Raw genomic sequence first — 13,908 nt, 5'->3', positions numbered from 1 at the left:
AGGGGTGGTCAAGGTGAAGCAAATAAGATAAACATTGGTAAATGGGAGACAACTCAGAGCTTCCTTTTACAATTGGCAGGTGAGTGAGCTACTAAAAGAGGTACAACTGAAGGCCAAAAGACAGAGACAGATAGACGAGGCAGTGACAGCCCTCACACAGAGGATCAAGTCCCTCAAGAAAAGTGTTGAACATGAGGTATGGAAGAATCCTGAAAGCTTTGTTTTGGATTTTCTGACCAGTCTTTTTCTTCCATGCTCTCATTATCTTCTATAATTGACAGCTACAGTCACAAAAATGGCTGAAAAATGTCCGAGTTCCAATACATCAGAACCCCCGAGGGGTGAAGGGGAGGTTCCAGTTTATCCCCCCCACAGAGGTGATGACCACGGGAAGCTACGTGAAGGGGACGTGTATCAAGCCTAACGTTACGGTGGACCTAGTACTGGTCATCCCAAAGGTAAAACATCAGATCACAAGCAGAAAATCAGATAGATAATGAAAAAAAATTATCTCATAAGGCCATAATAAAACTATTCCTAGATTCTCATCCCCGCCCGCCCCGATTTTAAACCCCCGCCTCGATTTTTTTTATTTCTGTTTTTCTTCGTCTTAATTCTGTCGGATCGGTATTCATCTATCATTCTACTTTCGTTTTAAATCCCGCGAATGTCAACATGATTTTGACAGCTGAAAAGATGGTAATTGCTGTAATACACGCGTATATATTTTAAACAAGGGTCATTGGTTGAAAAGATTGGTGATGATGTGAAGTAAGAGATAATGGAACCTTTACTATGACTTTTATTCTGGTATTGTAGATAAAATTACACCGATTGACTAGGTCAATAAAAAATCTGCAAAATTGAAAAAATAAAAAATATAAAATAAAAGCCGCACGCCCGCCCCGATTTTTAAAAAAATTCGGATGAGAATCTAGCAATTTATTTATTATGGCCTAAGTTATTTTTAATCCCAAAATTGATACCTATCTGACTCTTCCTAAAAGGTTTTGACATTCATAGAATGCAAAAGCTCTAAAGTATCTTATTTGCATCAAGAAAAGATTTTTACTTATTAAAAAGCTGAAGAATCAAAGGCAATTTCAGAGAAGTAAAAGTAGTTCAGTATTATTATATGTGAATAGAAATATTTTTGATTCACAGGTTGTCCTATTTTATGCATGATTGTATATTTACACACTTGAATTTCTTGCTTCATAGGAATCCTTTCAAGAAAAAGATTTTATGAACCACCGCTATCTCAGAAAGAGAGCAATCTATTTAGCCGTAGTTGCCAAACGGTTACAGGAAATTCACGGATTGCAGGATTTAAAGTACACTTACCACAATGGAAATTCACTTAAACCCAGCCTCATTGTCAATTATCAAGGTAATAATGCTTTACAGAGATGTTAAAGGGACATGTTTATAAAACCTTAGTGCGGAATTATTTATGAGCTCAATCCTTTCATTGCAAATTACAATAAATTTTGTATTTATGAAACAGTATTGTATTAATTGCATAAGGATAATATTCATTTTATCTAAGATTACATGCTTATTGTTTTCACTCTAAAACAGAAATCAAAGATGATCGATGTACAATACAACATGTTATTAAATAGTTCCAAAGACTGATATAAAAAGTGTTCTTATTTTTCAAAGCATCCAGATGTCGTACAAGTGTCTGTTGATGTTTTACTAATGATCTGTGTGACAAAACTGTATGTTTAATGACTTTGATGATTTTACAGGTGATGAAGGTAAACCTGTCTGTGTCAACATCTCAGCCGTACCAGAGGAGGGGGTATTTAAACTGAATCGCTTCCACATCACAAAGAATAATGTACGTCATCAGTGGTTCCTGGAGGGTGAATCCCGAGACGCAGACTCAGGTGAAATGATTGGAGAAATGTGATGAAAATAAATTCTCTATATATAATGTAAAAATCATCTCTTGCCTGTCATATAATGTTGAATCCCGGGATGCAGACTCAGGTGAAATGTTTGGAGAAATTTGATGGACATTAATTCTCTATATACATGTATAATGTAAAAATCATCTCTTGCCTGTCATATAATGTTGAATCCCGGGATGCAGACTCAGGTGAAATGTTTGGAGAAATTTAAGGGAAACAAGTTCTCTGCATATATTGTAAAGATCATCTCTTGCCTGTCTTATAATATAAAGATCTTCAGTAACCTTTCAAAAAATGATGAAAACTTCTGTTGCCTGTCTATTTTTGTACGTATCTCGTAATTTTTCTACATTTTTTAGGCGAGACAATTGCCACTCCAATCTACAACAACACAGTACTACAGGACTTAACAATGACAGAAAACACAAGCTTCCTGGAGAAAACACTGGGGAATTCACAGAGTATTAAAGATGGAATAGCTCTCCTTAAAGTCTGGCTGCGGCAGCGGGAACTCTCTATTGTACGTAACACTAAGATATTTAACTACAGTCAATTCTTGAATTATTCGATTTGATTCATCGTCATTTTCGCAATACCGCCATGATTTACCAAGAACGTTTTTCCTACTATACAAAATTCTCTTTATAACGCCAAATTCGCATACCGCCATCCGCCACCCAGTTTTCACAACAAACGTCCATTTTTAAGTGTCAATTATCTCAATATACTGCCACGGGTGCATGTGGTCAGTGAGGCGCGGCTAATTGGTTGACACTTTCCCTGTTGTAAAGCATGCAAAGGCAGACAAGGTACATGCAATTAAGTAATTACCGGGAAACAAGAATTAAACAATAATTTTTAACATGAACTGTTATAATAATTTTGTTTTCTGTTTAATAAAAATCATTTAGTCACGGATTCACCACGAAAGCAGTCATTGTTAAGTACGCCAACAACGATATCTTTTTGTATATCTCTGCTTTAAACAATGCAAAGTTTGCTGAAAAATAATCATACGGTTTAAATTGTGAATGTTTTATCAAGAATTCATTTTACATACTATCCGCAATATATCATGACTTTCGACCCAGCATGTTTATTTCAATATCAAACGTGCAGATTTACATGCATACGCAGTCATGTAATGGTGTCATGTAATGCTGTCTTTATTTCATAACTGCATATTTGTTTTAGGGAAATTGTACATTAAAAAAAGTAATTGAAGTATTTTCAATCAGAAATATGTTTTTATATACATGTACATGTAATAATAAGAATAGAAAAGCGCAAAATGGTATTTCTAAGAAGGCTAAAAGATAGGAAATTCAATTCATTGCCAAATTCGTTATACCGCAATGATTTCTAAATCACAAAAGTGGCGGTTTATCGAGAATTAACTGTATATCATCCGTACTTTGTTGGCTGTTAGCACCACGTAATTACAATCAGATAACATTAATATAATAATAAACATTTACAAAGTTTGATGTTTTCATTTCAGGGATCAGGGGGGTTTACAGGCTTTTTAATGTCAATGTTTGTGGCGTATTTAATCACTCGACATAAAGTGAATCAGTTGATGAGCAGCTACCAAGTGATGCGGAATGTCCTCTTACACCTCAGTAAATATATCATTTCTAACAAACTCCACACTGATAAATATTGATTAAAGCATATTGATAATATCTTTTTAGATATTTGATACAAGAAAAAGACATTCTTTTGGAATATAAAGGGTCATACCAAATGTGGACCTAGAGCATTTAGCATTTAAAACATATGTTAACAATCTTTTTTTATGTATTTAAACATAACATTAGCAATATTGTTGTTTAAATAAATTACTCTCCAAATTTCAGCTCAAACAGACTGGACAAAAGAACCATTGACCCTCTGTTCGACCTTTGACCCTATTGATCAGCCTGACCCTTGTTTATTTTATGAACACTTTAGTGTGGTGTTTGTGGATGTTACAGGTTATGTTAATCTGAGTTCTGATGTCAGTAGAGGGCTGTATGATAGGGTAAGTATTAAATCCCTTATTATGGGGTTCAGTATAGGATCAAAAGACACAGATAAAAACCCAAAGAATAAAGAGTCATTTATGATGACTGACTAATAAAATGTGGAGGTATCAAGCAGTAATCAAGCTCAAAAGTGTTTTGAAGCTATACAAATTGGAAACAGTGCAAAAATGGACTTATAAATACACCAGAGGTGGGATCAGGTGCCATGGAGGTGTAAGCATCTCCTGCCGACCTGTCATACTAATAGTTTGTGACAGATAAAAAAGGCCAATTATTTGCTTCCAAAACCACTTGTAATTTTTTATTTTATATTTTTTAAAAAATAAAATCTATACATTTATGCACATTCAAGAGATATTCTAATATTTCGGATACATAAAAAGGGTTATTACTATAATCACTATCTTGGGTGCAGGAATATGCTTTTACCATCCTATTTCTTTGACAGGTGAAACAAGAAGCAGACCTCGCCATTAAGTTCCTGGAGAATCATTCCTTGGACAGCTTTACTGCTCTCTTCATGACACCCGTGGATTTCCTCAGGAAGTTTGACGTCACTTTTCAGTGAGTACATTTCAAACAACAATGTAAGAATGGGAAAATATTGATAAATCATTTTACACATACCAATCTGATTAAAGTCAAATCCTTTGATCTGCTCACATAGATCGCTTCACAAGGATCTGAAACTCTATTTAGGGTCCTATCCCTGTCAACCTCTAATAAAAATATTCATTAAAATTTTGACTTATCAGAGTGTAATTCGAACATTTTTAGCTCACCTGAGCCGAAGGCTCAAGTGAGCTTTTCTGATCACATTTTGTCCGTCGTCCGTCCGTCTGTCCGTCTGTCTGTCCGTCTGTAAACTTTTCACATTTTCGACTTCTTCTCAAGAACCACTGGGCCAATTTTGACCAAACTTGGTACAAAGCATCCTTGGGTAAAGGGGAATTTAAATTGTTAAAATGAAGGGACATATCCCCTCGCAAGGGGAGATAATCAAGAAAAGACAAAAATAGGGTGGGGTCATTAAAAAATCTTCTTCTCAAGAACCACTGGGCCAGTAAAGCTGAAACTTATGTGGAGGCATCCTGGTATAGTGTAGATTCTAAATTGTTCAAATCATGACCCCCGGGGGAAGGGCGGGGCCACAATGGGGAATCAAATTTTTATATAGAAATATATAGGAAAAATCTTTGAAAATCTTCTCCTCAAGAACCACTGGGCCAGAAAAGCTGAAACTTGTGTGGAAGCATCCTGGGGTAGTGTAGATTCTAAATTGTTCTAATCATGACCCCCTGGGGAAGGGCGGGGCCACAATGGAAATATATAGGAAAAATCTTTGAAAATCTTCTTCTCAAGAACCACTGTTTTATATAGAAATTGTTCAATATATAGGAAAAATCAAAGTTTTACATAGAAATATATAGAAAAATCTTTGAAAATCTTCTTCTCAAGAACAACTGGGCCAGGAAAGGTGAAAATTATGTGGAAGCATCCTGGTATAGTGTAGATTCTAAATTGTTCAAATCATGACCCCCGGGGGAAGGGCGGGGCCACAATGGGGAATCAAAGTTTTACATAGAAATATATAGGAAAAATCTTTGAAAATCTTCTTCTCAAGAACCACTGGGCCAGAAAAGGTGAAACTTATGTGGAAGCATCCTGGTATAATGTAGATTCTAAATCGTTCAAATAATGACCCCCGGGGGATGGGTGGGGCCACAATGGGGAATCAAAGTTTTACATAGAAATATATAGGAAAAATCTTTGAAAATCTTCTTCTCAAGAACCACTGGGCCAGAAAAGGTGAAACTTATGTGGAAGCATCCTGGTATAGTGTAGATTCCAAATTGTTCAATCATGACCCCCAGGGGAAGGGGGGGCACAATGGGGTTTCAAAGTTTTATATATAGGAAAAATCTTTGAAAATCTTCTTCTCAAGAACCACTGGGCCAGAAAAGCTGAAACTTATGTGGAAGCATCCTGGTATAGTGTAGATTCTAAATTGTTCAAATAATGACACCCGGGGGAAGGGCGGGGCCACAATGGGGAATCAAAGTTTTATATAGAAATATATAAAAATCTTTGGAAAAATCTTATGAAGCAATCTTCTTCATAGAAATATATAGGAAAAATCTTTGAAAATCTTCTTCTCAGGAACCACTGGGCCAAAAAAGCTGAAACATATGTGCCAATGGAAGGATCATGGGGTAGTGTAGATTTCAAAATGTCTAAATTATGATCAGTGGGGTAATGTGGGGATGCATTATGTATAACAAGGGTGAAATTTGGTAAAGAACAGAATGGTCAAAGCTTCTCAGGTGAGCGATGTGGCCCATGGGCCTCTTGTTTTAAAGTATAGTATTGGATAATCATTTCAATCATTTTTAAGAAAGTTAAAGTACGTCATTGCTTCATAACTGTTCAAAAAGTGTATGATGAAACTTTGAAATGGTTATTCCTAATTGAAATAATTAAGAATATACAGAAATATCAAAAATATACGTGGTGTACATGCACATTTACTTTTATGAATACCTGGTACATCACATTTGACAGCAAAAAAAAATTTTTTTCAGCATCCAAAATATTTCAAAGAAAGAAGTTGAGAAATTACAGAAGGAGGACCGATACGTAGATTACGGAGGGAACTTTGTCCTGGCCCTGAAGCCAGACATCCATTCATTGTTATGTCAGGGGCTGGGAAACCGAGTGTCCGTTGTACAGTACAGGCAGTACCAGGTCCCACAGGTAATTAGCTTCTAGATAAGATGTCTCAGAGCCAAAGTTATATAGAGTTCACAGAATTCAGAATTCATCCTGAAGTCTAGTGTATATTTTGTGTGAGGATATTAGTGAAGATTTATTGCATGACAAATGATTGTTCAGAGTAATTATCAAGACTATTTATTAAATGCTTGCATTTCACAAAATCAAAATCTTTATATGTTTACAGTGGGATATCATGTGTAATCCCCCCCAGCTATGTGTTTGTAGTGGGACATCATGCTTGAATCCCAGAGCTATGAGTTTATACATAATTATGTATGTTTACAGTGGGACATCACATGTGATCCACCAAGCTATGAGTCGGCCTATCCAGTTATGGTTGGTCTGCAGTTAAACCCGGAGTGTGCCTTCAGTGTTCTGGATAAGGGACCCCCAGCGGATTCTCCAGAGGTTTGAATTACAGTTCATTTTCACCCATCCTTTCAAGAAAAGTACCTACAAATTACGACTGAAATTTTCCATCAGGACTGTCATAAATTAACCATACCATATGCAAAATGTTACTTAACATAGACTTATGTGCTCTATACACACTTTTGTTTAATAATACTGATACTCTACTACATATTGATGCTCTTTGATTGTCATGTTAGGCCAAGGACTTCAGGAGTTTTTGGGGAGAGAGGTCAGAGTTACGTCGATTTAAAGATGGCAGCGTCTGTGAGGCCGTGCCGTGGACAAAGAAGGCGGTGTTATCAGAAAAAAGAAGTGTGTGTTGTAGAATTGTACAGCACATCTTAGAGAGGTGAGGCAGATTTCACTGGAATACAGACATTTTGTCATGTATATACATGTAATCATCTGAAATGATTTTAATTAATCATTTTCATATTTCACACTGAACAAAATCAAATACAATTTCAAAATATACCTGTAAAACAAAAACTCTGATCATTATAAAATTATTTCAGCTCTTATCTTAAGTTAAGCCCATTTCGATATAGCGTCTAATAAAAATCACATCCATTTCTTTGGCAGGCATACAGGACTGAAGTCCGGTTCAGTGAAATGTTTTGTGAATCAGTTGGATCCTATGTTACAATACAATATAAACAAGAGCTCAGGTGATGTGTATGGAACAGGGGAGGAACAGCATAATGACGTTATACAGAAGTATGATGAGCTGTGTAAACTGCTGAGGAACCTCAAAGATCTGCCGTTATCTATAAACTCAATACAAGGGTCAGCACCGGTGTTTAGGTATTCTGAGGTAAGAACTCGGAGAGATCGGTCAGTGGAGAGAAGTGGACTGACGATACTCAGGGTTCATATACTGACTATGTGTAACTTAACAAAGAAACAGCCTAGTACATGTATTTAAGAGGAGAGAGTTCATTTTTAAGTTTCAATGAAATAGATTGTAAATGGAAACATTCATGTATCTGTGCTTGTTTTGAAGAGTTTTTAACACAATTATTAGTTGTAGACAAAGTTTTGCTTATAATATTTGAATGTCTTATTTCAAAACCAAATTTAAAATAAAAGGAGAAGTATAATTGTTAAGAACACATTTGTTGGCATGCATGATTTACTCTTGTGCTATCTTTATATCACTGTACAGGTATTTCCACCTTTGCCGGCTATGTGTGACAAGGCAAATAAAATGGAGAAGAACAAACGCGACCTGCCAGAGAATTACGGCAAGCGATGTCCTGACTTTGTTATGTCACTCAAAGGTAAAACTAAAACTTTATACTTATTGTCAAGGTCTGTGCTGATTACTGTAAATGTATTAAATTCAATTCAATTCATTTTATTGACAACACCATCATACATTGGCATATAGTCATGAATACAACAATTAACATACATAAAATAAAATATCAAAGAAAGCATATCAGGTTTGTTGAAGGTTTTCTTTCCTAATATCAAAGCACTTTTTCAAAAAGTTACAAACTCTCCTAGCAGTTCTAATACTTGTAGGATTGATAATGTCAATAATAGGGTTTTCCTTCATGTAACATTGTGCATTAAATATATCGCAGTATTGTAATCTACATTGATCATAACTAGGACAATAAAGTACAAAATGGTTTTCATTTTCAATAAAAAATTTACAAAAATGACATACACGTTTTTCTCTAGGAATAGGTGGCCTTGAGTATCTCCCCATTTCAATATGTAGGGTATGAGCACTAATTCTTAGTTTTGTTAGGATTGTTCTCTCAGATTTCTTCAATGGTAATTCTAGATAGTTTTGTAATTTACAGTGTATATTCATTTAAATAAATTATATTACTATAAAAAGTTAATTTTCCAGAATTTGATTTAGAAATGTTCTTTAATTGTTCACTGATCTTGTTTCTATAATGTTCCTCTAATTTATATTTTAAAGTTTTATGTGATATGTCCAATGAAGATAATGACAATTTCTGTTGTAGAGTATAAAGTTTTCTTTGCCAAGATATTCTAGACCCCAGTGTTTTATATTTATATTATATTTAGCGTGTAGAATATTTAGCGGAAAGTGATTTTCAAACAAGTTCGCGTAAATTTGATTAAGCGCATTTCTTGATATTCTTATTCATGTACTTGAATTAGCAGAAGTATCTTTCCGCCAAAAGCGCTAAAAAGAATACACCGCCAAATATAATATGTTTACAGTATATAATTGAGTCTCTTAAAAGTACAAGGCCACCAACAGAGCATGCTGACTTCTCTCTCTTGATTCTTTGTGCCATGAATGTTTCTAGTCACATGGTTGTTATAAATACTGTACAAGTACCGTATACTGTGTGTCTGTGATTGGGAATTGAAAATATTCTATAATCATGAACATTTTTGTTGTATTATTGAATAAAAGCTGCATTAGAGTTGGTTCAAATTTATGTAACAGGATTGCATGTACATGCACTTGTGTTTCAAAATTATTGTCTTTATCTTTTTAGCACTTGTTAAATATTTTACAGGAATTTTGTATTTGAAAACCAACATTTCTACAAAATTCTTCTGTCATTTTTAATTTTGAATGATTATAGATCTTAACCATTCCTATTTTTTCAGTGATTTGTCTGTTGGAGGGCAGTGGTAAGTGGCCAGAAGAGAAGAAGCCATTTAACCGACTAATGGCCGCCTTTCATATTCAGCTGGCCGAGTCTCTAAAGGCTCACTACGGGTTGGCTGTATCTGTGTATCCACGACACATTGATGTTGTCAAGGTAAACTGAATCTATCATCAGATAGGGTAGATTACTTTCAGCTGTGTATTATTTTAATCTGTATATTAAGCTTGTTTTGATATTGTTTGCTAAATGCTAATGTGCGCACTCTATTTTCAGGATAATTATGTATTCCGCATTGTTCTGGGCTACACACGTGAGATAGCTCTGAGTAAGATGATTAAGACGCCGGAAGGCATGGTGAAATACAAAGATAACGAGGAAGCTCTGGCTCTAGAGAGGGAAATACAGAGTCTACCCAGGCTCACAAGTACTCTACACGGGTAATTATACTCACAAGTTCTTTACATGGGCAATTATACTCTAATTACTTTACGTAGGTAATATACTCACAAGTACCCTACATGGGTAATTTTACTCACAAGTACTCTACACACTCACAGGTACCCTAAATGGGTAATTATATTCACAAGTGCTCTACATACTCACAAGTACTCCACATGGGTAATTATACTCACAAGTACTCTAAATGAGTAAATATACTTACAAGTACTCTACATACTCACAAGTACTCTACATGGGTAATTATACTCACAAGTACTCTACATGGGTAATTATACTCACAAGTACTCTACATGGGTAATTATACTCACAAGTACTCTACATGGGTAATTATACTCACAAGTACTCTACATACTCACAAGTACTCTTCATGGGTAATTGTACTCACAAGTACTCTACATGGTAATTATACTCACAAGTACTCAACATGGGTTATTAAACTCACAAGTACTCAACATAGGTTATTAAACTCACAAGTACTCTACATGGGAAATTTTTCTCACAGGTACTTGACATAGGTAATTATACTCACAAGTACTCAACATGGATAATTATGCGCACAAATACTCTTGGTGACTTATTATACTAATGAATACTTTTTCACTAGTACTCTTGATTGGTAATTATTCTCACAAGTAAAACATACTCATTGTGATTTTGCAGTGTTCAGCAGCTCCATGCATCGTTTAGTTCCACTGTGAGGCTGGCCAAGCGATGGGTGTGTTCCCAGCTCCTGACTGATTTTGTGTCAGAGGAAGCGATAGAAATCATCACCGCCCATCTGTACCTTCACCCCGCCCCCTACACACCTCCCAGGTAAATTTCCTAATGTTTGGTTAATACTTTTTCCTTTGATTACTGTGTGTTTCTGCAGTATTCCCATGGCTGTGAAATCTAAAGTTAATTTTTGTCCTCCTCAGCACTCCTATGGCTATGAAATGGCTGTGAAATCTTATGTTAATAAATCGTTAAATTTTTGTCCTCCTCAGCACCCCCATGGCTGGTTTCCAGAGATTCCTTTACCTGGTGGGATACCACGACTGGAAATCTAGTCCTTTACTTGTCAACCTGAATGATGAATTTACAGGTAAGGGTATCTCCAGATTAATGAAAAATGTCATCAGCTTTCTATCATAAACACTTGATTATGCTTAATATTTACCAGCCTTTTATAAGCTTGTAAGTGTTTGAAATACAAACAAAGTAAAATATCAGTTTGAATGAGTTAAACTAAGGCAAACTTTTATTATAAGCCATTGTAACTATTTTCTTGATATGTTTTGTGTTCATTGTTCATGTACCGGTAAGTGAGACAATATATTTAACTTACATGTACATTATTTTCTCTATTTATTGTCTCTAAACATTGTCTCTTTTGTCATTTCTCTGTAGATGAAGATCAAAAGGAGATTCTGTCTCGATTCCACAAGGAGCGATCGTCCCGCCCCCTGATGTTCCTCTCTACCCCGTACGATAAACATAATTCCTATTGGACGAGGAAGTCGCCCAGCGCCCCCATACTGCAGAGACTGGTTCTCCTATCTCGCCAGTCACGGAGCGTGCTCAATAAACTCATACAGGAAGCTGGAGAGGATTCTGACTTCAAGGTATTTAAGGAATGAAGCTTATTTCAACATATATTATACAATATAACATAACTTGGGGCAGTTTACGCTTTATAAACTGCGAAGCAGTTTATAAAAAAGCGTGAAGTGCCCCATGTTTTGTTATATCGTATAATATAAGTTGAAATAAGCTTTATTCCTTATAATTTAATTGCAGTGTAGGCAATGAGACAATTTTCCCCTAGAATTAGGCTTCACATTGTTTAAATTTTAAAAGTAATGTCAAGCGGAATAATAAGTTTTTAGAAGTAACTCATTATGACGTAGGCAAATTATGTTATACAAAATGGATAAAATCTTTTATCCAATCAAATGGCGTGTTACAAGTAAAATTAGATTAAAAAAAAATAAACTAGAAAGGGTCATTCATATGAATATTCAATACTGTTGAATAATTTTGGTCCAAAATACCCTTGGCATACATAAGGTGTATATTAACTTCCAGGGAGGATTATTCCTTTGCAATTCCATGTGTTTTAATTTAGTATGTTCATTTATCTAATGAAAAATCATTTCATATCTTCAGCAACTATTTCGGCCCTCCTTGGATATGTATGACATGATCATTCACTTGACATGGAAGCAGTCACCACGGCAACATGAAGCCTTAGAACCAGAAAATGGCCATCTTCCTTTAAACTTCTGGAAGTTTGTCCAGAAAACAACGGAGGCTGACGACAAGCTAGAACATTTCCCTGTATACGACTACGATCCTCCAACATTGTACTGGCAGGAACTAAAGGTGAGGATGGATTAATTAAAATAATTATCAATACTGTAGATCACTAAATTTTTGCAACACCTTATTTTTGTGAGAGAGTCATTGACTCTTGATGAGCAAGACAAAATTTTCACGAATTGTGATTATTCCTCTATATAATTCTAAGGAATCGTAAGAACAGAAAATGAAGTTCTCGTGAATAAAAAAATGATTTACACTACCAAGGGGAAAAAAATCTCTGCATTCAGCACAAGAGTCAACTTAACATGTAGATTTGTACCTGTAAAATCTTGTGTCAGACCTGAGATATCACTTACCTAAACTTGAATCATGTGATACTGGGCTGACATAATTTATATATATGTATTTTACTGAAGCAGATTCCAAAGAATTAAAAACACTAGCATTGATTTACCATATTGAAATTCATTTGGATTGATCTCTCATGTTACTTAAGAAAATATTTAATAGAAATTTATAGCATGGTATGGTATCAGTAACACATTTTGAGATTCCTTGCAGTTTCTCATAACATATAAATTAGACCTGTACATTTTGTGAAGGTTATCTGATTATTTATTACAGGAGATGTACGGAGACTATGCCCTGTTTTTCTACGACAAATATGGAGGGAAGTACATTGCCGTGTTATGGAAGCCAGCCGCCTTCACTCCTAAAGATTTCAAGGTCAGCATAAACTATCATTGTTCAGATGAAGAAAAAATAAGCTTTGGATTTTTACCAAACTGGTAAACATAACCTAGCAAGTTTGTTGACCCTGACAGATCCTGTGGAACAGGATAAAGTACAAGTGGCTTGTGCAGGACAAAGTATCAGTGACCTGTACATGTATATGTAGAAATGTATAAATGTAGTTACAATGTAGACTTTGATCCTAACTAATACTTCTGCAGTACATATAGATTTAGCAGTACACAATTAGAATTTGTAAATGTAGAAATGTTTTGTTAGACTTTGATCCTAACTAATACGACCTAGATTTAGCAGTACACCATTAGACTCGGAGTGACTGTTGATCCTTATGATTCTGTTACCATGGTTACAGGTGTCACACCTAGCTGGGAGGAAAGTCCAGACAACACATGGTGGAGCTAGAGAAATAACGGTGGTTCCTAATGTGGAGGCCATGATTGATGACTTTAGAATTCTGGGAAGAGGCCTCGTGTCAAACATTCACCTTAATAACGGAGACTCTTAGTTACGATCATTTGGATAACATTTAATAACGTGAACTCCATTTGAATTCACTACATTTGCATAGAGCCATTCATCAATGTATTCAAGTTGCGGGTCATTAAATTCTTAAACTTCTGTGCTGTTATTTTTATGTTGGACAGCAGT

At 35.3% G+C, this 13,908-nt stretch overlaps 1 protein-coding gene across 1 annotated transcript; it reads left to right on the top strand.

The window, feature by feature from the left end:
* Positions 1-79: 79 nt before the first annotated feature.
* On the top strand, positions 80-13,878 carry LOC134279267 (nucleolar protein 6-like; the record flags this gene model as incomplete). The annotated part of the gene is made up of 21 exons (XM_062761622.1): positions 80-196; positions 282-458; positions 1,222-1,390; positions 1,755-1,895; positions 2,279-2,439; positions 3,421-3,541; positions 3,779-3,942; positions 4,395-4,510; positions 6,529-6,700; positions 7,007-7,129; positions 7,333-7,484; positions 7,718-7,949; positions 8,301-8,415; positions 9,743-9,897; positions 10,018-10,181; positions 10,864-11,016; positions 11,190-11,287; positions 11,593-11,807; positions 12,352-12,567; positions 13,132-13,233; positions 13,613-13,878. Coding segments are annotated over 21 exons (3,216 nt in total), but the record flags the coding sequence as incomplete, so codon positions are not given.
* Positions 13,879-13,908: the final 30 nt, after the last annotated feature.

The sequence above is a fragment of the Saccostrea cucullata genome, unplaced genomic scaffold, assembly GCF_032062105.1.
Source record: "Saccostrea cucullata isolate Sc308-1 unplaced genomic scaffold, CSIRO_AGI_Scuc_v1 ctg6778, whole genome shotgun sequence".
Taxonomy (NCBI): Eukaryota; Metazoa; Mollusca; class Bivalvia; order Ostreida; family Ostreidae; genus Saccostrea; species Saccostrea cuccullata.
The sequence above is the reverse complement of the archived record's forward strand: the minus strand, read 5'-3'. Positions and strand labels throughout refer to the sequence as shown.